The 17,471-nt window shown below is 33.7% G+C and overlaps 1 protein-coding gene across 1 annotated transcript in view; it reads right to left on the bottom strand.

Moving 5' to 3' along the window:
• The window catches only part of itga5 (integrin, alpha 5 (fibronectin receptor, alpha polypeptide)), a 105,316-nt gene that overhangs the window by 58,505 nt on the left and 29,340 nt on the right, over positions 1-17,471 (bottom strand). The window contains 1 exon segment of the mRNA XM_056449268.1: positions 16,715-16,845. Coding sequence (XP_056305243.1) covers positions 16,715-16,845 — 131 coding nt within the window.

The following is a 17,471-nucleotide window of genomic DNA, read 5'->3' as shown; positions in this document are numbered from 1 at the left end:
ACAACCCAGGACTAGGAAACACCCATACACTCTCACATGCACACACTACGGCTAATTTAGTTCAGTTTATAGTACATGTCTTTGGACTGTGGGGGAAACACGGGGAGAACCTGCAAACTCCACAAAGAAATGCCAAGGACTCGAACCAGCGCCCTTATTGTTGTGAGGCAACAGTGCTAACCATTGAGCCACTGTGCCATTCTACTTTAATATGTATTTTATTCCTATGATACCAGGGCGGATTTTTAGCGGTCTTCAATTTAACAACACACTGATGTTCATATTTGTTGCTCAAGAATGGTTGCAGGTTTCCAGCTTTCTTCAAAATATCTACTTTTGTGTTCAACAGAAGCAAGAAAGTCAAACAGGTTTGGAACAAGTGAAGAGTGAGCAAATTATGACAGAATTTTAAGTTTGGGGTGAACTGGCCCTTTAACTGATATATTATATATTGATATATATATCGAATAAAAGGTTAAAAAATAACCCAACAAAGCACCAAATATCTTTAACTCAACCATTGGGTTAAATAAATAACTCAACGTTTTTTAGAGTGTACACTTTATTTATGATCAATAAAGCACAGACATCAGTAACATGGATAGTCTTGAGGTAACTGTTGTTTACCTGTAAAACATGAAGAGCAGATGTGAGGAAAAATGAAGAGAGATCATTAAAATTCCATTAACATGCATGCTGAAACCGGACACACATCAGTCTGTGGTTGTTGGTGTTGTGTCTGTGCTTGTGTGTTGTAGCTGTTTTATGACTGTCTGTTTGTCTGTGTCTATGAGTAATGTCTGTATCTGTCTGTGTTGTTTCTGTGACACTGCCTGCTTTTGGTGTTGTTTTGTCTGTCTGTGTGTCTGTGGTACTGTCTGTTATTGTTTGTGGTGTCTGTGTGTTTTTGTCTGTTTGTCTGTGTTTTGTGTTTGTGCGTTGTATCTGTGTATTGTCTGTATCTGTGGTTGGCTTTGTTGTGCCTGAGGTTCTCGGTATTGTGTCCGTGTATGTTTCTGTTTGTCAGTGTCTGTGTGTTGTCTCTGTGTTGTCAGTGTTGTGGCTGTGTATGTCTGTAGTTGTTGTGTCTGTGTCTTCTTGTGTTTGTGTGTTGTGTCTGTGTCTGACGGTGTTGAGTCTGGGGTTCTCTGCGTTGAGTCTGAATGTTTCTGTTTGTTGTGTTGGTGTTTGTGTGTTGTGTTTGTCTGTTTGTCTGTGTCTGTCAGTGTAGTGTCTGTCTATGTCTGGGGTACTGTCTGTTGTTGTTGGTGCTGGTGGTGTGTCTGTGTCTGTGAGTTATGTCTAGATCTGTCTGTGTTGTTTCTGTGATACTGCCTGCTGTTGGTGGTGTAGTGTCTGTCTGTGTGTCTGTGGTTCTGTCTGTTATTGTTTGTGGTGTCTGTGTGTTTTTGTCTGTCTGTGTTTTGTGTTTGTGCATTGTGTCTGTGTATTGTCTGTGTCTGTGGTTGGTTGTGTTGTGCCTGAGGTTCTTGATATTGTGTCAGTGTACGTTTCTGTTTGTCAGTGTCTGTGTTTGGGTGTTGTCAGTGTTGTGGTTGTGTATGTCTGTAGTTGTTGTGTCTGTGTCTTCTTGTGTTTGTGTGTTGTGTCAGTCTGTTTGTCTGTGTCTGTCAGTGTAGTGGTCTGTCCATGTCTGGGGTACTGTCTGTTGTTGTTGGTGCTGGTGGTGTGTCTGTACCTGTCAGTTATGTCTGTATCGGTCTGTGTTAATTCTGTGATACTGCCTGCTGTTGATGGTGTTGTGTCTGTCTGTTTGTCTGTGGTACTGTCTGTTATTGTTTGTGATGTCTGTGTGTTTTTGTCTGTCTGTGTTTTGTGTTTGTGCGTTGTGTCTGTGTATTGTCTGTGGTTGGCTGTTTGTGTGTTGTGTCAGTCTGTTTGTCGGTGTCTGTGAGTGTTGTGTCTGTCTATGTCTGGGGTACTGTCTGTTGTTGTTGGTGGTCTGTCTGTGTTTATGTGTTACCTCTGTTTGTCTGCGTTTGTGTGTTGTGTCTGAGGTTCTCTGTGTTGTGTCTGTTAATGTTTATGTATGTCTGTGTCTTTATTTGTGTGTTGTGTCTGTGTTTTTGTCTGTATCTGTCAGTGTTGTGTCTGGTACTGTCTGTGGTTGTTGGTGTTGTGTTTGTGAGTGTTGTGTCCAGGATTTTCTGCATTGTGTGTGTGAAGGTTTCTGTTTGTCGTGTCCATGTTTACGTGTTGTGTCTGTCACCTTTGTGTACGTGTATGACTGTGTGTTGGGTCTGTGGTACTGTCTGTTGTTGGTGGTGTTGTGTCTGTGTATGTCAGTGTTGTGTCTGTGTTTGTGTGTTGTGTCTTTGTCTGCGGTTGTCAATGTTTTGTCTGTGGTTGGTGTGTGTCATTTTCCAGAATGTCCTTAAAATATCCTACACACATTGAGAGCACACAGTAACAAAAATGAATTGCTCACAAGAACTGCACCAGTTGCCATGTGAAAGCCTCCAAAGCACACAGTTCCCGGCTGCCAAACTCAACTCTGCCACAGACATTTCTCCAGTTGCAGCATAATTACAAGCATGATGCAATGAGGGGAAGGGGAACGAGACATTGAGGAAGAAGAGAAATGAGTGAAAGGTACAACTGGCGGCAACACAACTCTCAGCCGGCTCTGAAGAGGGCCTGGTCTCATTCGGAGAGATGAAACGGTGCCACAGAGTCTCATCCAAACCAAACAGGAGCTCAAGTTATGTGGGTTAATATTACGAAAGCTGTCAAGAAACGTCTGGATCACACTGCGGCCTCCAAATCAACAGAAGAAGAATAGGAAATTTGTTTTGTATGAAGGAAACCTAGTCTGTAATTAAATTAGCCAACCCCTTATTTTCCTAATTAAGAACCATCAATCAGTTCTGTCCATATTAAAATATAATGCTAATGCCATTACTTATTTATTTATTATTTATTTATTGCCACATAAGCAACTTATGGCTATTTCATGGCAAAATGAATATACATAAAAATATTACATGATAAAAACAAATTCGTATTACAATAAAAAGTTCCTCAGACAAATATATCAAATATAAATAAATTAAACTCATAAAAAATATATATTCAATGTTATATACGCTTTTTCAGTTCAATTTCTGATAATTAATTTAAGAATAATTTAATTCTTCCTGGTGGTACTTTTTTAAAACCCTCCATCAAAGTACTCTCCTTATAAAAAATTTGTCTAATGGTATTCAAACTTCCACATTCCAACAAAATATGTTTCATGGTAAGAGCAGCCTGGCAGTAATTACAATTAGGTGGTGCTTCGTTTTTCAGTAAATACAAATGAGTCAACCTAGAATGTCCATTCGACATCTAGTATAGACAGTTTGATCATGCTTGGTCTTAAAATTATAATTTGCTATTTGTCTCATTAATTTAATGCCAATTAATTAATAAACTATTTAAAGTTAACATTAGGGATGTCCAGGTGCAATCATGCAGTTTCAAACTCGATCGGAATTGGATGTTACCTCCTGATCAGGAGTGGTGGGGATATTGATAGCCTTTTACTGCAGAGGGAAGCGCTTTACATTTACACATTGAATACTTTGACTCTGAGAGGGTCAAATTTGGATTTTGATTTGAAATCTTTTTCGCAATTGTGTGTATGTATCTCATTTTGTCATATATATATATTTCCCTTATTTTCTGGCCTGTTTGGTTGATCGATGTGATTATTTGTTGCAGGTGTGATGCGTTATATTTATACACTGAACACTTTGTCTCTGAGGAAGTTTAAATTGGATTTTTAATCGAAATCTTTTTGGTAATTGTATGTAAGCATCTAAGCATCTCATATTGCCATATGTATTCTGTTGCGTGTGTGTGTGTGTGTGTGTGTGTTTGTTTACTGGCTTGTTGGTTGATTGGGATGATTATTGTTTGCAGGTGTGATGTGTAGAGCTGCACTGCTATCTCTTGAGTTCTCCAACTGTCTTGTTTAACCTTATGAAGACCATCTAGGTGGAAACGTTGTTATATTTTTTTAAAATTGAGAGTTAAAGTGGCAGTGTGCCGATTTTGTTTTGATCTTGTTTATTTTTGATCGAGCACCTGCCTTTGAGAATCGTAGTTGTGCGCACATTTCTGTTTCCTGGTTACCTCCCGATCAGGACTCATGATTTTTTAACACATCTATAGTTATGCGGTGGCACTGAGAGTTAAACCTCTTTCATGACTTCACACAGAAACAGCAACGTGTGCGGCATGACGTCACTTTGTTGCAGAGATGCTATTGGTTAAATGCTGGCAAAGTAGAACACGGAAGCAGCTAAAAGAAGAAAGAGCGAGTATGTCTGCAGTCTGGGGGTATAGTAAAGTTGATTATGACAACATTGTCATAGCAAACGGTGAGATATGAAAATTTGGGATTGCCGTCTGGGTATTTTAAGATGAGGTGCTTTTGGTTTATATACTAGATTTTTTTATATTTACTGTTGCTCTAAAGTCCAAAAGTGAAGAGTTGATGTTATTTATTTCTTGATTGTTCAAGCTACCTCACAGAAGTGCTCTGTTTGTTAACAGAGTTGTTGAATGTTAAAATAAGGAGAATTGGGGGAAAAAAAGGAACACCCTGGATCTGTTTCCTCGCTCGCTTTTTTTTTATTTTTTTTTTTTTATGTATTATAGAAGTATGGGATCAGGTTTCGGTATTGGCAGATACTCAAAATCAAATCATCTAGACTCGGACTCAAGGGCAAAAAAATCCTTAGTTAACATGTCATATTTGAAACACTGTAGAAGTATTAAGAGAAATACATAAATTAATAATAAAAAATTATGAAACACATTTTTAATACATTACAAATATATTTAAAATATATTAATTATTACAAACTACTGGGATCTTTTTTCAAATATGAACGCAATATATAATAATAATAATATTAATAATAATAATAATAATAATAATAATAATAATTATTATTATTATTATTATTATTATTATTATTATTATTATATATCATTATTATTATTATTATATTTCATTATTATTATTATTATTATTATTATTATTATTATTATATAATTAATATTATTATTGTTATTATTATTGTTATTGTGTATAGCTGCTCTCCCAGGTTTATCTGTTTTACTTTTCACTTTTCAACCAATCCTGTCACTGCTTCATCCTGATTGGTTACTGCTTTGCAACTCAGATCCAGTTTCAACCAATCCCCTCATGCCACCGCTCCTCTAAAACATCTTCAGTCCAGCAGTTTGACAGTCTTTTGATTCGCTTTGATGGTTTGCATTTGTGCTTTTTGCTCGTATTTTCGATAGTTTTGATATCCCCGTTTGTTGATATTGTTCGACCTTATTTAATTTTCACTGTGTTGTTGTTGTTTGAATTTTGTTGCTGTCTGTTCTTACCCTTGTGCTGCCATTCCTTCCCTACCCTCGTGTTTTGTAACTGAAGTTAGAAAGTCTGGTAGCGAAGTAAGTCACGTGGCATACATCTCAACACGTAGGTTTACAACTGTCTAGAGATACACTAGGTAAGAGAGTGTGTGCCAACCATTGTATTTTTATAACAGTAATGACATATTTGTGTGTGTGTGTGGGGGGGGTGCATATTGTTCTTTAACAGTGCTGTATAATTGTGTTTTTGTAGGAAAAGTGTGCATAACTGACATTAAAATGTTTCATATTTTATAAGATTCATTAGGCTATAAATCTGTTTTTATTTTTTAATGCAAGCACTGATCATTACTTATGTTTGCTTACTATTTAAACTATTAAAATGAAGGAAAACGAATTAATTAAATTAGTAACATTTAACTAGATTTATTTATTTATTAGCATTAAATAAGAATGAGCAACAAAAACGGTATTTATTAATCTTAAATATTCTAGTTTATGTCCGCTCAGCTCACTAAAAATTACTAAAAGTTACTCAAAAACTAAAAGTTGTAGCCTATATATTAATAAAATAATTACTTATTGCATCAAGGACAGATAAATGTTGGCTTTTTACACAACCCTTTTGTTATTTTTGTTCAATAATTTCACTAAAATAAACCGAATGGCCCTAAATTACCCAATGACAATATCATTGCAAAACATAATTTCTGATATTATGGTAAAAGTATGACCCAAACATTGCTTCATTTGATTTGCCCAATTGTCTATAAAGCCTCACTATGATGAGTGAGGACACAGCACCGGGTTCCCTCGTCCAAGCAAAACAGGAGCTCGAGCTATCTGTCAGATACACTCCTACAGATACAAACACACTCTCTCTTTCTCTCAGTCTTTCAGTTCACAGCACCCTTCACCTTCCTCTTCCCTTTCACAAACTCAGTCATTCCTTTCTAGGAATTCCACTTCATTATTTTCCCTGTTTAGGTCACCATCTCCCACTCATTCTTTCACTATCTTGTATGTTTTTTTTATCTTCTCTACTTGTCATCTTTATTCCATTCCATGCCTCTGTTTAAATGGATAGACGGTTCATCCAATGATGTTAATTTACTCTTCCAAAATATAGGTGACTTTTTTATTTGGTAGAACATAAAGATTTTTAGGTGTAACTGTGATCCTTGATTCATAAAATGCAGCACTTTGAGAGTCAGGAGAAATAATGAATACCTGTGATGGACTGAGCTTTCATAAAGAGGAATAATTGCTACTGTAACTGTTATTTAGTGTTAAATTATTATAGTTGGACTAGGTGGCTTGGGTTAGGGTTAGGGTTAGGGTTAGGGTTAGGGTTAGGGGTTAGGGGTTAGGGGTTAGGGCTTGGGTAAATTGGTAACACTTGAAGGGGTGTTCATAAGGGGTGTTCATAAGACTGCCATATGAAATCTTTATAATCATAATTTTGTCATGAATATTTTTCTGATCTCTTTTTCAGACAAATTGTTAAAAGAAAAATTAAGGGCGTCATTAATATTTAATGACATTTTGATGACAAATTTACCTTGAACCACTATAGTTGAGGCAAAAATAATAATAATTAATGATGCTGTTATAAAATTCATGACATATTTAAAATGGTTTCATGTCAGTCATGTTTATGACAGATTTATGACAGATTTAAGTTTTGTTGTCTTGGTAATCTCGAGCTGTCATAACAAACAATGTCATCTTTCCATTCAAAATGACATAACTGAACAAATGCCCCTAATAACAATTGTCATAAAGTAAAGTGATACCGGTAACCTTGTTATATAAAAGTATTTAATATAGTTTTTATATTGATGTAGATTAATTTGTAACATATCATTCAACTGAAAGATTTTGTGAAGTATTGGTACCCAAATAATCTCTGTCCAACTTTGCTTCCTGTCCAACTAGAACACCCTATAACAATAGAAATAAAAAAAATATCAAAAATTTATTTATTTATTTATATATATATATATATATATATATATATATATATATATATATATATATATATATATATATATATATATAAACATTAGTGGTGACCATAGTAACTCAGTGACAGTTTCTAGAGACAACATACGTGTGTGTTCACCAGGGAGTCAATGTGATTAAAATTAGAGGCAGCTAATGCATGTTACTATGAGCTATTAGATATGCCAGTTTCATTAATAAGCACACGCAATCCGATAACATGCATATACCGCACACATAATCTAATGTTCTAATGTTTAGTTTCCAGATTGAACATGGCATTTTAAGCACTATGAAAGTGTTATGATAAAAACATACATAATTAAATTTAAACGTGGTATCAAACAATAAATGTAAAACACATAAAATGTATTAATTATTACTAGCCACTGGGAAATGTACTTAATAAATTAACAAACTTCATTGTTATTCTCTATAGTATAGGTAGGATAAGTTTAATTACAATAATCTATCTATCTCTCTCTCTCAAAGCAGGGAGATCTCATTTGTCATAACTGAAAAAAATCAAGTCAAAATTGCACTGAAAAGAGCAATATTAGTTGTAACTAGTTGTAATATTAGTTGTGCCAATATTAGTTGTAATCTATACCTTTGCAAACGATCATGGAATAGGTGAGATAAACAATTTTAACCATTTTAAATCTTTAAACACACAGCAATCAGTGTATTATACTTTACTAATGCTATAAATAATGTTTAGTTTCCTGTCTTTCTCTTTATAAGACTTCAATGTTTCAACAGGAGCTACAAATATTCATTTCATTCATTTTTGTTTTACTCTCAAAGTGCTCAAAGCTGCTGACTTGCATTGTATGAAATAATCGAGGATCGCAGTTTTCAGCTAGAAATCCTCTTTAATGTTCTACTAAAGAAGCAGACCACCTTAACATTATATGACCTACTGGTGAGCAAACTAACAGCAAATTTTTCATTTTTGAGAGAACGATCCCTTTAACACAGACATGCATGTTTCCTTTCCCCCCAGACGTCTTTTGTTTCCTTCTCTCAAGGATGTTTGGTGCCCCAGTAGGAAAGCTGTGGGGATTAGAGCCCTCTAATAACATTAGAGGATATATGCCTTATGGTCACCTCCAGGGTGATGGTTTTCTCTTTCTTCTCCTCGCCGTCTTTCCCTCACTCTCTGCCAAAGTAAAGAGGCCTAAAGAATCACGCAAGAAAACCAGCAGCCCTGAAACTGAGCTGAAAACAGCGAGTATGAAACACTGTATATGGAAGATGCCGGTTAGCGTAAAACGTGGTCAGATCGGACAGTGTGTGGGATGCGAATCAGTCAATGTCGATGGATGTGGGCTGTTAAAAACCAACAATCATCTCACTTTCCACATAACGGGTGAAGCATACAGCTGGGAGGATAAAGCTCGACTGGGAACGTGGGGAAAATGGTGTTGTTTGGCTACGGTTAGGAGAGAGCTACCCAAAACTGGATGAGATCTGTCTTTGTGTCAAAACAACGGCTATGATTATTTAGGACTCTGATGTAAGATAATGTGGCTTACAGCAGATGGAGATTCAATCTGTGCATTTATTCACACGCTATTACACATGTAAAATAAATGCCAAGCGCTAATCTGATTGGAAGGCTTAATGTTACTTTTGAGCAGTTTTATTGCTGTTAAACAAACACACATTGTAAACTAAATTGAAATGTGCAACATTATGGCTGCCATTCTTCTTCTTCTTTTTTACAGAGAGAAAGATTTTTAATGATTTTATAAAATAAATAGGAAGTAAATATAGAAGGGGTGACATTCATTTTGCCAGAAATTGATTTTAATGATATACAGGTCACACTATAAGGTTTCATTAGTTATTGTATTTACTAACATGAACTTATTATGAACGATACTTCAGCTAGAGCATTTATTAATAATAGTTCAACATTCACTAATGCATTATTAAGATCTAAATCCATGCTAGTTATTATTAGTCAACATGAACTAACACTGAACAACTGTATCAACTAACATTAGCTAACATGTACAAATACTGTAATACGTATTGTTCATTGTTTCTTCATGTTAGTAAATGCATTAAATAACATTAACTAAAACAAACTTATTGTAAAGCAATGGTCTCAAACTCAATTTCGGAGGCCACAGCTCTGCATAGTTTAGCTCCAACCACCTCCAAATCACACCTGATTAATAAGCTGCGTCTCAAATGGCACACTATACACTATGCAAAGTTAGGTTATGACAATCCTGCATTATTTAAAGTGTGACTTCTGAAACTAGAAAGATCTAAACTGAGCTCTTAAAGCCAAACCAACCCAACCCAACCCAGCACAAACAAAACAAAACAATAAACTAATAAAATAATACTTATTTTTTAAACAATTTTAAACTTAATGGAAACATAATGGGGGGAAAAGCTGGCTATACATGCTTTATTTATTTATTTATTTATTTATTTATTATTAACTTTAAAAAGCCACTGATTATTTTATAATTATAATTTCTTTTTTTGTAAATTACACTAGAGAACAACAACACTAGACTCTAAAACTACAAAAAAAAAACAGCAATAAACTAAACTAAAATATAATACAAGTAGAAAAATCGATAAATGACAACAACTACTCTGAATCTGACACTGAATGCAGTCCAAATAAAAACAGACAAAACCCCAGACTTCATTGAGCACTGAAAGAATCAGTAACTCAATCAGATTCATAATTCACTGAAATGAATCCCTGACAGATAATCAACCATCTTGTTATTAATAGCAAACAAACTACCAATTCTGCTTGGCCCAAATCTACACCTTATGTCTAAGTGTGTGGCTCTGGCCCTGAAGAAAACCATAACCTGCAATGTGCACCAGACCTTCCTCAAATAATGCGAAACTAATGCTAAAGGATTTGAGAGGAAGTATTCAAACAATTAAGTCACCTCTGCACTGATATACAGCCATTCTAATCAAAATTCCCTCTCCGTCTAATCCTAAGAGTGCTCTCAGTTCTTCTCTCGCGGGACGCGTGAGGTGAGGAGGTCACAAACACACCTCTCTCTTTCAGCGAGGACTGAAGAGCCCCATTAGTGGAGCATCTAGATCTGTGCGAGAGAAAGGGAAGGTCAGGAAGGCACGAGCAACATGGCTAAATTCAGTCATCACATCAAGAGTCCCCGGAGAGAAGCAGCGAGACGGGGAAATGAGGAATCGTTTCTCGCTCTCTCATCATTCTCCGTTATTTTCTTATCACGGAGGAAGAGGAAAGAGGTCAGATCTGTGGATTAGCTAATGCTCACTCTGACTAAAGGATGTCGGGCTGGAGGAAGTGATGCGGGCCACTTAGATGAACCAATGGGACATCAGATGCCACAGGGTCCAGACCAGATCATCAGCGGTCAGGGCTTTATTTAAAATATTTAATGCGACTAAATGGGGAAGTGAAAATAGGAGGGGTGACATTCATTTTTAGCCATAGAGAAATAGATTTTTAATGATAAAACGAAATTCGTGTGACGACAAGCCAGCATTTTTTATAGTGTAGTATAAATAATAAATTAAGTAATACGTAATTAGAGGAAAAACATTTGTTAAAACTAACCCAGCATTATTTAACCCAGCATTATTTAGTGTGTGACTTAAATGAGATCAGACCTAAACTAAGCTCTTTAGCCTCTTAGGATTTGTTTAAAATAAAATAAAATAAAATAAAATAAAATAAAATAAAATAAAATAAAATAAAATAAAATAAAATAAAATAAAATAAAATAAAATAAAATAAAATAAAATAAAATAAAATAAAATAAAATAAAATAAAATAAAATAAAAATAAACACAATTAAATTAAATAACAATAAATAAAAAAATAAAATAAATATAATTATAAAAATAAATATAAAAATAAATAGCTGAAAAATGTTTTTGTTATCTTTTTTAGATAATCTTCTCACTTGAGACTCGAAAGATCTAAACTGAGCTCTTTAAACAAAGATTTGTTTAAAATAAAACACAAAAAAACCTAATAAAAATAAAATAAATAAAATAAAATACAAATAAAAAAATACAAATACAAATAAAAATAAAATTCAAATAAAATAAAATAGCTGAAAAAACTTTGTTGTTTTTAGATAATCTCCCGATGCTTGAGATTAGAAAGACCTAAACTGACCTTAAACAAGGATTTGTTTAAAACAAAATAAAATAAAATAAAAAAATGAAAAATAAAATTAAATAAATAAAAATAAATAAATAAAAAAATATTAATAAATAAAATTAAATAAAAATGCAAATAAAATAAAAATAATAAAATTTAAAATAAGTTAAAATTACAAATTAAATTAAAATGAAATTGATAAAACAGCTAAAAAAGTGTGTTATCTTTTTTAGATAATCTCATGACTAGAAAGACCTAAATTGAGCTCCTAAATGATGTATGCTTTAAATTAAATAATGATATATAAATAAACTAGAACAAAAGCAAAAAAAAAAACTATAACTTTGAGAACAAATAATGCTTAAAACTTAAAACTTTTTTTTACCATATCACCCCCATTTTGGAAAATCTGCACTGGTTCCAATCAAACCCAGAGTCGAATATATAAAATCCTCCTGCATACATTAAAGGCCTCCAAAACCTTGCACCACCTTATTTATCAGATCTCCTCCATATCACCACTCCCTTAGATCCTCTTCCTCCATCCACCTCTCTGTACCCTCTGCCTGTCTCAGCACAATGGGGAGCAGAGCTTTCAGTGACTCTGCTCCCAAACTCTGGAATTCTCTTCCTCCTGATATCCGCAACATTGATTCTCTCCCTCTGTTCAAATCCATACTTTAACCTCATCTGTTCAAAGTAATGTAGTGTTTATAACTGCACTTCTACATCTTGTATTTTGTAAGGCGCTTTAAATAAAATGTATTATTATTATTATTATTATTAATATTATTATTAAAAAATGGTTATTGTCATGCTAACGTCAGATCATCGTCTGACTGCTGAAACAAAAGGTAAACTAAAGTGCATGCTGAAAAACGACTAGTCAAAATATCAACCACACTGCATCAACTATCATGAAGTATTGACTTCAAATTGAATGATCGTCGCACGAGCATTAACCTCCAGGGCCGAACGTGCCCCTGCAATGCATCACACATCACGGGATATTAGCTTAATTCAATAAAGATCTTCTGCCTGCCTATTGAGTTAAACCAAAATAACATTAGGTTTTAATTGAAGTCAAACGTAATAAAAAGAAGAGCATGACATTTACATGACTCATAAACCCAGCCCTGCGTAGCAAAGCTCTCCTTTATGATGTATTTGACTGTTTTCTAGAACAAGCAGATGTGCGTCACTAGTTTCAAAAGATAATACTGAAATAAATGCATCTGAATAAGGTTTAGTGACAGATTTTCTGGAATATTCCTCGCTTTGGTTGAGTAATGAGCAGTAAATCACAGCTTGGATTTTCAGAGGAGACTTTGAATCTTCAGGAAGGAAGCCAAAAGTCTCTCATTGAGATTGTGAACACTTCATTGTCCCCCGACATGTGTTCTACATACTCAGCAACTTGGATCAGTTTTTAGGATTCAAATCTGCTTCGAGAAAAGAGACAGTACACAATTGATAGAGCGCACGTTGCGGTCTGGTGATTGTAGTCCACAGAAATCTGCTCTATCATCATTCTAATGAAATGCATATTTTATGCTGTACGTCACCGCCACATCTGAAATTATTCTGGCATGCTAAGCAGATCAGCAACCAACAATGCTAGCAATGTTAGCAAGCAGGCGCTAACAAGTCAACCAAAAAACAGAAAGCTATGAGATTTTACTCATATTTGATAGTGAAAATAGAGTTCTGGTATTAAAAATAGACAAATCTAATATAAAATAGCATTGCACAGTTATCAATGTATAGATTAAATACAAATAATTGTTAAAGATACAAACATTATAGTTTCCTAAAGGTCTTAAACTTCAAAACCGAAAGCAACATAATCTCCGTTCACATCAAGACTGAATATTTGTCTTGAACTTAAAATTCCTCCATTTTGTTTACATATTTCTCTCTTCTTGTATAGGCTTTTTTCTCACTGACCAATCAGATATGATGTTTAGGTCAGCGAGAAGAACCCTATCCAAAAAGGCTAAGTAACTAGCATTTAGAAGTAACTAGCATTCCGTTAAAGCCTGGTTTATACTTCCGATCAGCGTGACGGCATTTGCCTTCCGCGTTGCCGTGCATTTGTACTTCTGCGCGCTGCTAGTTTTGCTCTGCAGTAACACTTGCGAAGCGCTAGTTGGCAGTGAGGTTTTTATGTTTCTCTGTGTCGAGTTTCTTAACTTAGCCAAAAATAAAATGAATGAATGAATGAACGAATGACTGAATGATTTGAAAAAAGTAAACTAAACGACAAAATGTTCATTTTACTACCCATTGTGTGACAAATTACATAAAAGCATCTTAAATTTACCTATTTTGACCATTGTTTAGTGGTTGCTAGTCATCACGCTCTGCCTTCTCTACTATGAAACATGGCTAATTTAAGAAAATCTGAGCCTGCATGTTCATCAGGAAGTCTGTTTGAGCATTTGTCTGCCTTCACTTCCTTTAAATCCCATCTTCCATCACCCTCTCAGAGCTCCGTCTACACAATGAAAGGCGAAGGGCTGTGCGACTGAAAGGTGCTAGCTTTGAGGAAGCCACATAATGGAAGGAGCAGGTATCTATCAACACTGGGATTGTTTTGGAGAGGATGTAGAAACCAAAGTCAAAATACTGGAGCCACTTTAAGAGCTGGCAAACAAATCGCAGTGCGTATGGTCTTGAGAGTAAAATTGGTTAAACAAGCTTGACAAACTTGATTTATTTGGCAACTGCAAATATTTGTCAGAACCATTGTTTTGGTTTACTAAAATAGTTTAAGAGCTGAAATATTTGACAGAAACAGCAATGTTTTGACTTCTACTTTTGAAAATTAGAATTAGGGAAAATTTTTGAAAAATGCATTACATGTACAGTTCATGTTAAAATGTAGTTAACTGGACAAAGTGACTGCCAACTATTGACCCAGCATGCATAATACTTTGGTTTTAGTGAATTTCACATATCTGTGTGAACAGGATTGAATTAATAACTCGATAATCTGTACAAAAATAACAAATCACCAGCAGATCTCATCCACATGTTATGGAAATGCCCTAAATTATTTGATTATTGGACTAAAATATTTAAAACTTTGATGGATGCATTCGACATAGATTTGCATACAAATCCACTTTTGGCTATTTTTGGGTTGGTAGTACACTCTCAGAAAAAAATGGTACAATGTTGTACCAAAGAAGGTACAAACCTTTGTCACTGGGGCAGTAGCTTTTTATGGAATAGAATTGTACCTTAAGACAAAGAAACTAATTTGTACCAGTGCAGTTTGTACCTTTAAGGACTTGATTCGTACCATGGGAAACCAAAAACTCCCTTTGCTTTTTAAAACCTGCAGATGTAATATTGTACCTTCATCAAATGATCCAAATCCAAACCAAATCTGATCCATGAAGGTACCACTACTGTGACAAGACACTTTGTACCTTAACAGTGTCAAATGTGTTCCTTTAAGAACTATTTAAAAGGTACATAGTGATATCCAAAATGCGTCAATTTATTTTTAGTAAATATAAAATATCAAATACATTTATTAAACAATGAAAAATACTTTCACGTAAATCAAAAGATCTATTTTTTCTATACATTTCACAACACTTTTCACAAAAATGTTACAGAAATACGTTCTCCCATGTACAATATAAAACTTTTTTCTCTAATTGTCACACAATACCTTTGTAATCACTTGAAAGTTTCTTTAAACAAATGCTTTTAAATAATGATTCATGTTTTAGTATGATATGGAAATTATTCATAAAATCACTTTGCCTTTCAAGTAATATATATTTTCATATATTTTGTAATAAAAGGAGTTGCCCAACACTTATGTACCTTTTTAATGAGAACAGTACCTTCATTTCAGTTGTACCATAAAAGGAACAGAACAGTATCATAAGAGATTTTTTTTTTTTTTTTTTGTACTATATTAGATACAATTTTTACAAAGGTACAAAACTGTTCCTTAAACATATTTTGTACCACCATGCACCTTTTTTCTGAGAGTGAAGATGCTAACCTTTCAACTTTAGCTTTTACTACTTTACTAGCAAGATATGTCTCTCCACCCTCTTTTGATGCATGGATAAAAGAAGTGTTTACTTGCATTAAATTGGAAAAATTTGACTATCACTTACTGGACTTTATTTATTTACCTTTATTATTTATTTATATTTTTTATTTTTTTACTTATGTTTATTTAGTTTCTGTTGAGGCTGTTGAGGGAGGGCTTATTTGGGGTAGTGTTAACAACAACATAGAAGGATATTTATAAACTTCATTCATTAATTTTCCGCCAATTTATCCAGCATATGTTTTCCGCAGCGGATGCCCTTCCAGCTGCAACCCAGTACTGGGAAACACCAATACACTTTTGATAATTAAAAGATTAATGCTGTAATTAATATTCCATGTAAAAACCTAATAAAAGAATTTTGAAAAAAACAACAACAAAAAAACATTTTACCATGCAAAAGAATTTTTTTCCGTTTTTGGCTTTTCACTGTTGCATAATGTAGCTTTATATATATATATATATATATATATATATATATATATATATATATATATATATATATATATATATATATATATATATATATATATATATATATATATATATATATATATATATAAACATCACATTTTGTTGCAGCTAGTGGCAAACGCAGCTTTTTTTATTTTAAGATACAATTCTCACTGTTAACAAACCATTAACTATGACCTTTAGTAAATAATATCCTAATTTGCTGCTTATTGATAGTTATTAAAGTAGTAGCTGAGTTTAGCAATTTAGTAGGATTAGGAATGTAGAATATGGTCATGCAGAATATGTACTTTATATGTTCAAATAAACAGGCAATACCTTAATAATAGTCAGGTAAAAAAGCAACTACTTGATAGTAAGAATTGGTACTAAATCTAAAGTGTTGCCTTTAACAAAACAAAATCTCAAAAAACTGACAAAAATACAAAATTTGCATTTCAAACTGTAATAGAATAATTAATTACCCCAAAAAACATTATTGAAAGGAAAATACAACCAATCTTACTCAAACGTTGCTTTGAAAAATGTGTTGTGAATAAACTAGTTATGCACACATTTTTTAGTCACCACCACCCACATAACATTTGAAACAGCATCTTATTAGTGAGACTCACCAAGTCTATCGAACGCTATGCTGCTGCATTGTGATTGGCTGAGACTCCATGGACAGTAGAAGACTGATCCTCCTTCTGTGATCTTGGGCTGACTGGTGTTGGCTTTGGGTGCTCCAACTATAATACTCACACTGTTCAAGGAGGGAAAAAAAAAGATGAATGAGGATTTTAGCATACTAATAAGACTATGAGGAATAATAAGAGAGCAGGACAAGTACAACAGTGTTCAGATTCACAAAAAGTGTACATGGAATTATTAATAAAGAATCTGGGTTTGAATATCAGAGCTTGAAACCAACAACAATACATCTATGTTGACGTCAAATAAAAATAAATGAATTAGAAGCCATTTTGAAAGACTAGCATGTCAGGCTATAAGTTAATGAACTCTGCGGAATAGCAAGACAATAGCTAGATTTTCATAACCCTGTGTTTATGAGCATTTTAAAAGTAACGCATGAAAAACAAGTGATGAAAATGCCAAATTTTAAATATAGATCTCAACCTATGTCTTACCCTAACAAGCTGCTCTAATGCAACACATTTTATTTATTTATTTTTGCAAACTTTGAAAGATTTGCTTCATGTAAGGATAGAAACCCTTTATGCACTGAAAATTATACTTTATGCAATGAAAATTTGCTTAGTTACTAATTACTAGTAAATCTAAACATACTAGTATGAATATTGACTTTTTTTTGTTAATTTCCCATGAACTCAAATATTGCTTTACATTACACTCATTTTCAGATTTCAT

Source organism: Danio aesculapii, chromosome 23 (assembly GCF_903798145.1).
Source record: "Danio aesculapii chromosome 23, fDanAes4.1, whole genome shotgun sequence".
In the NCBI taxonomy this organism is placed as follows: domain Eukaryota; kingdom Metazoa; phylum Chordata; class Actinopteri; order Cypriniformes; family Danionidae; genus Danio; species Danio aesculapii.
Note: the sequence above shows the minus strand (reverse complement) of the source record. Positions and strands in the feature narration are given on the sequence as shown.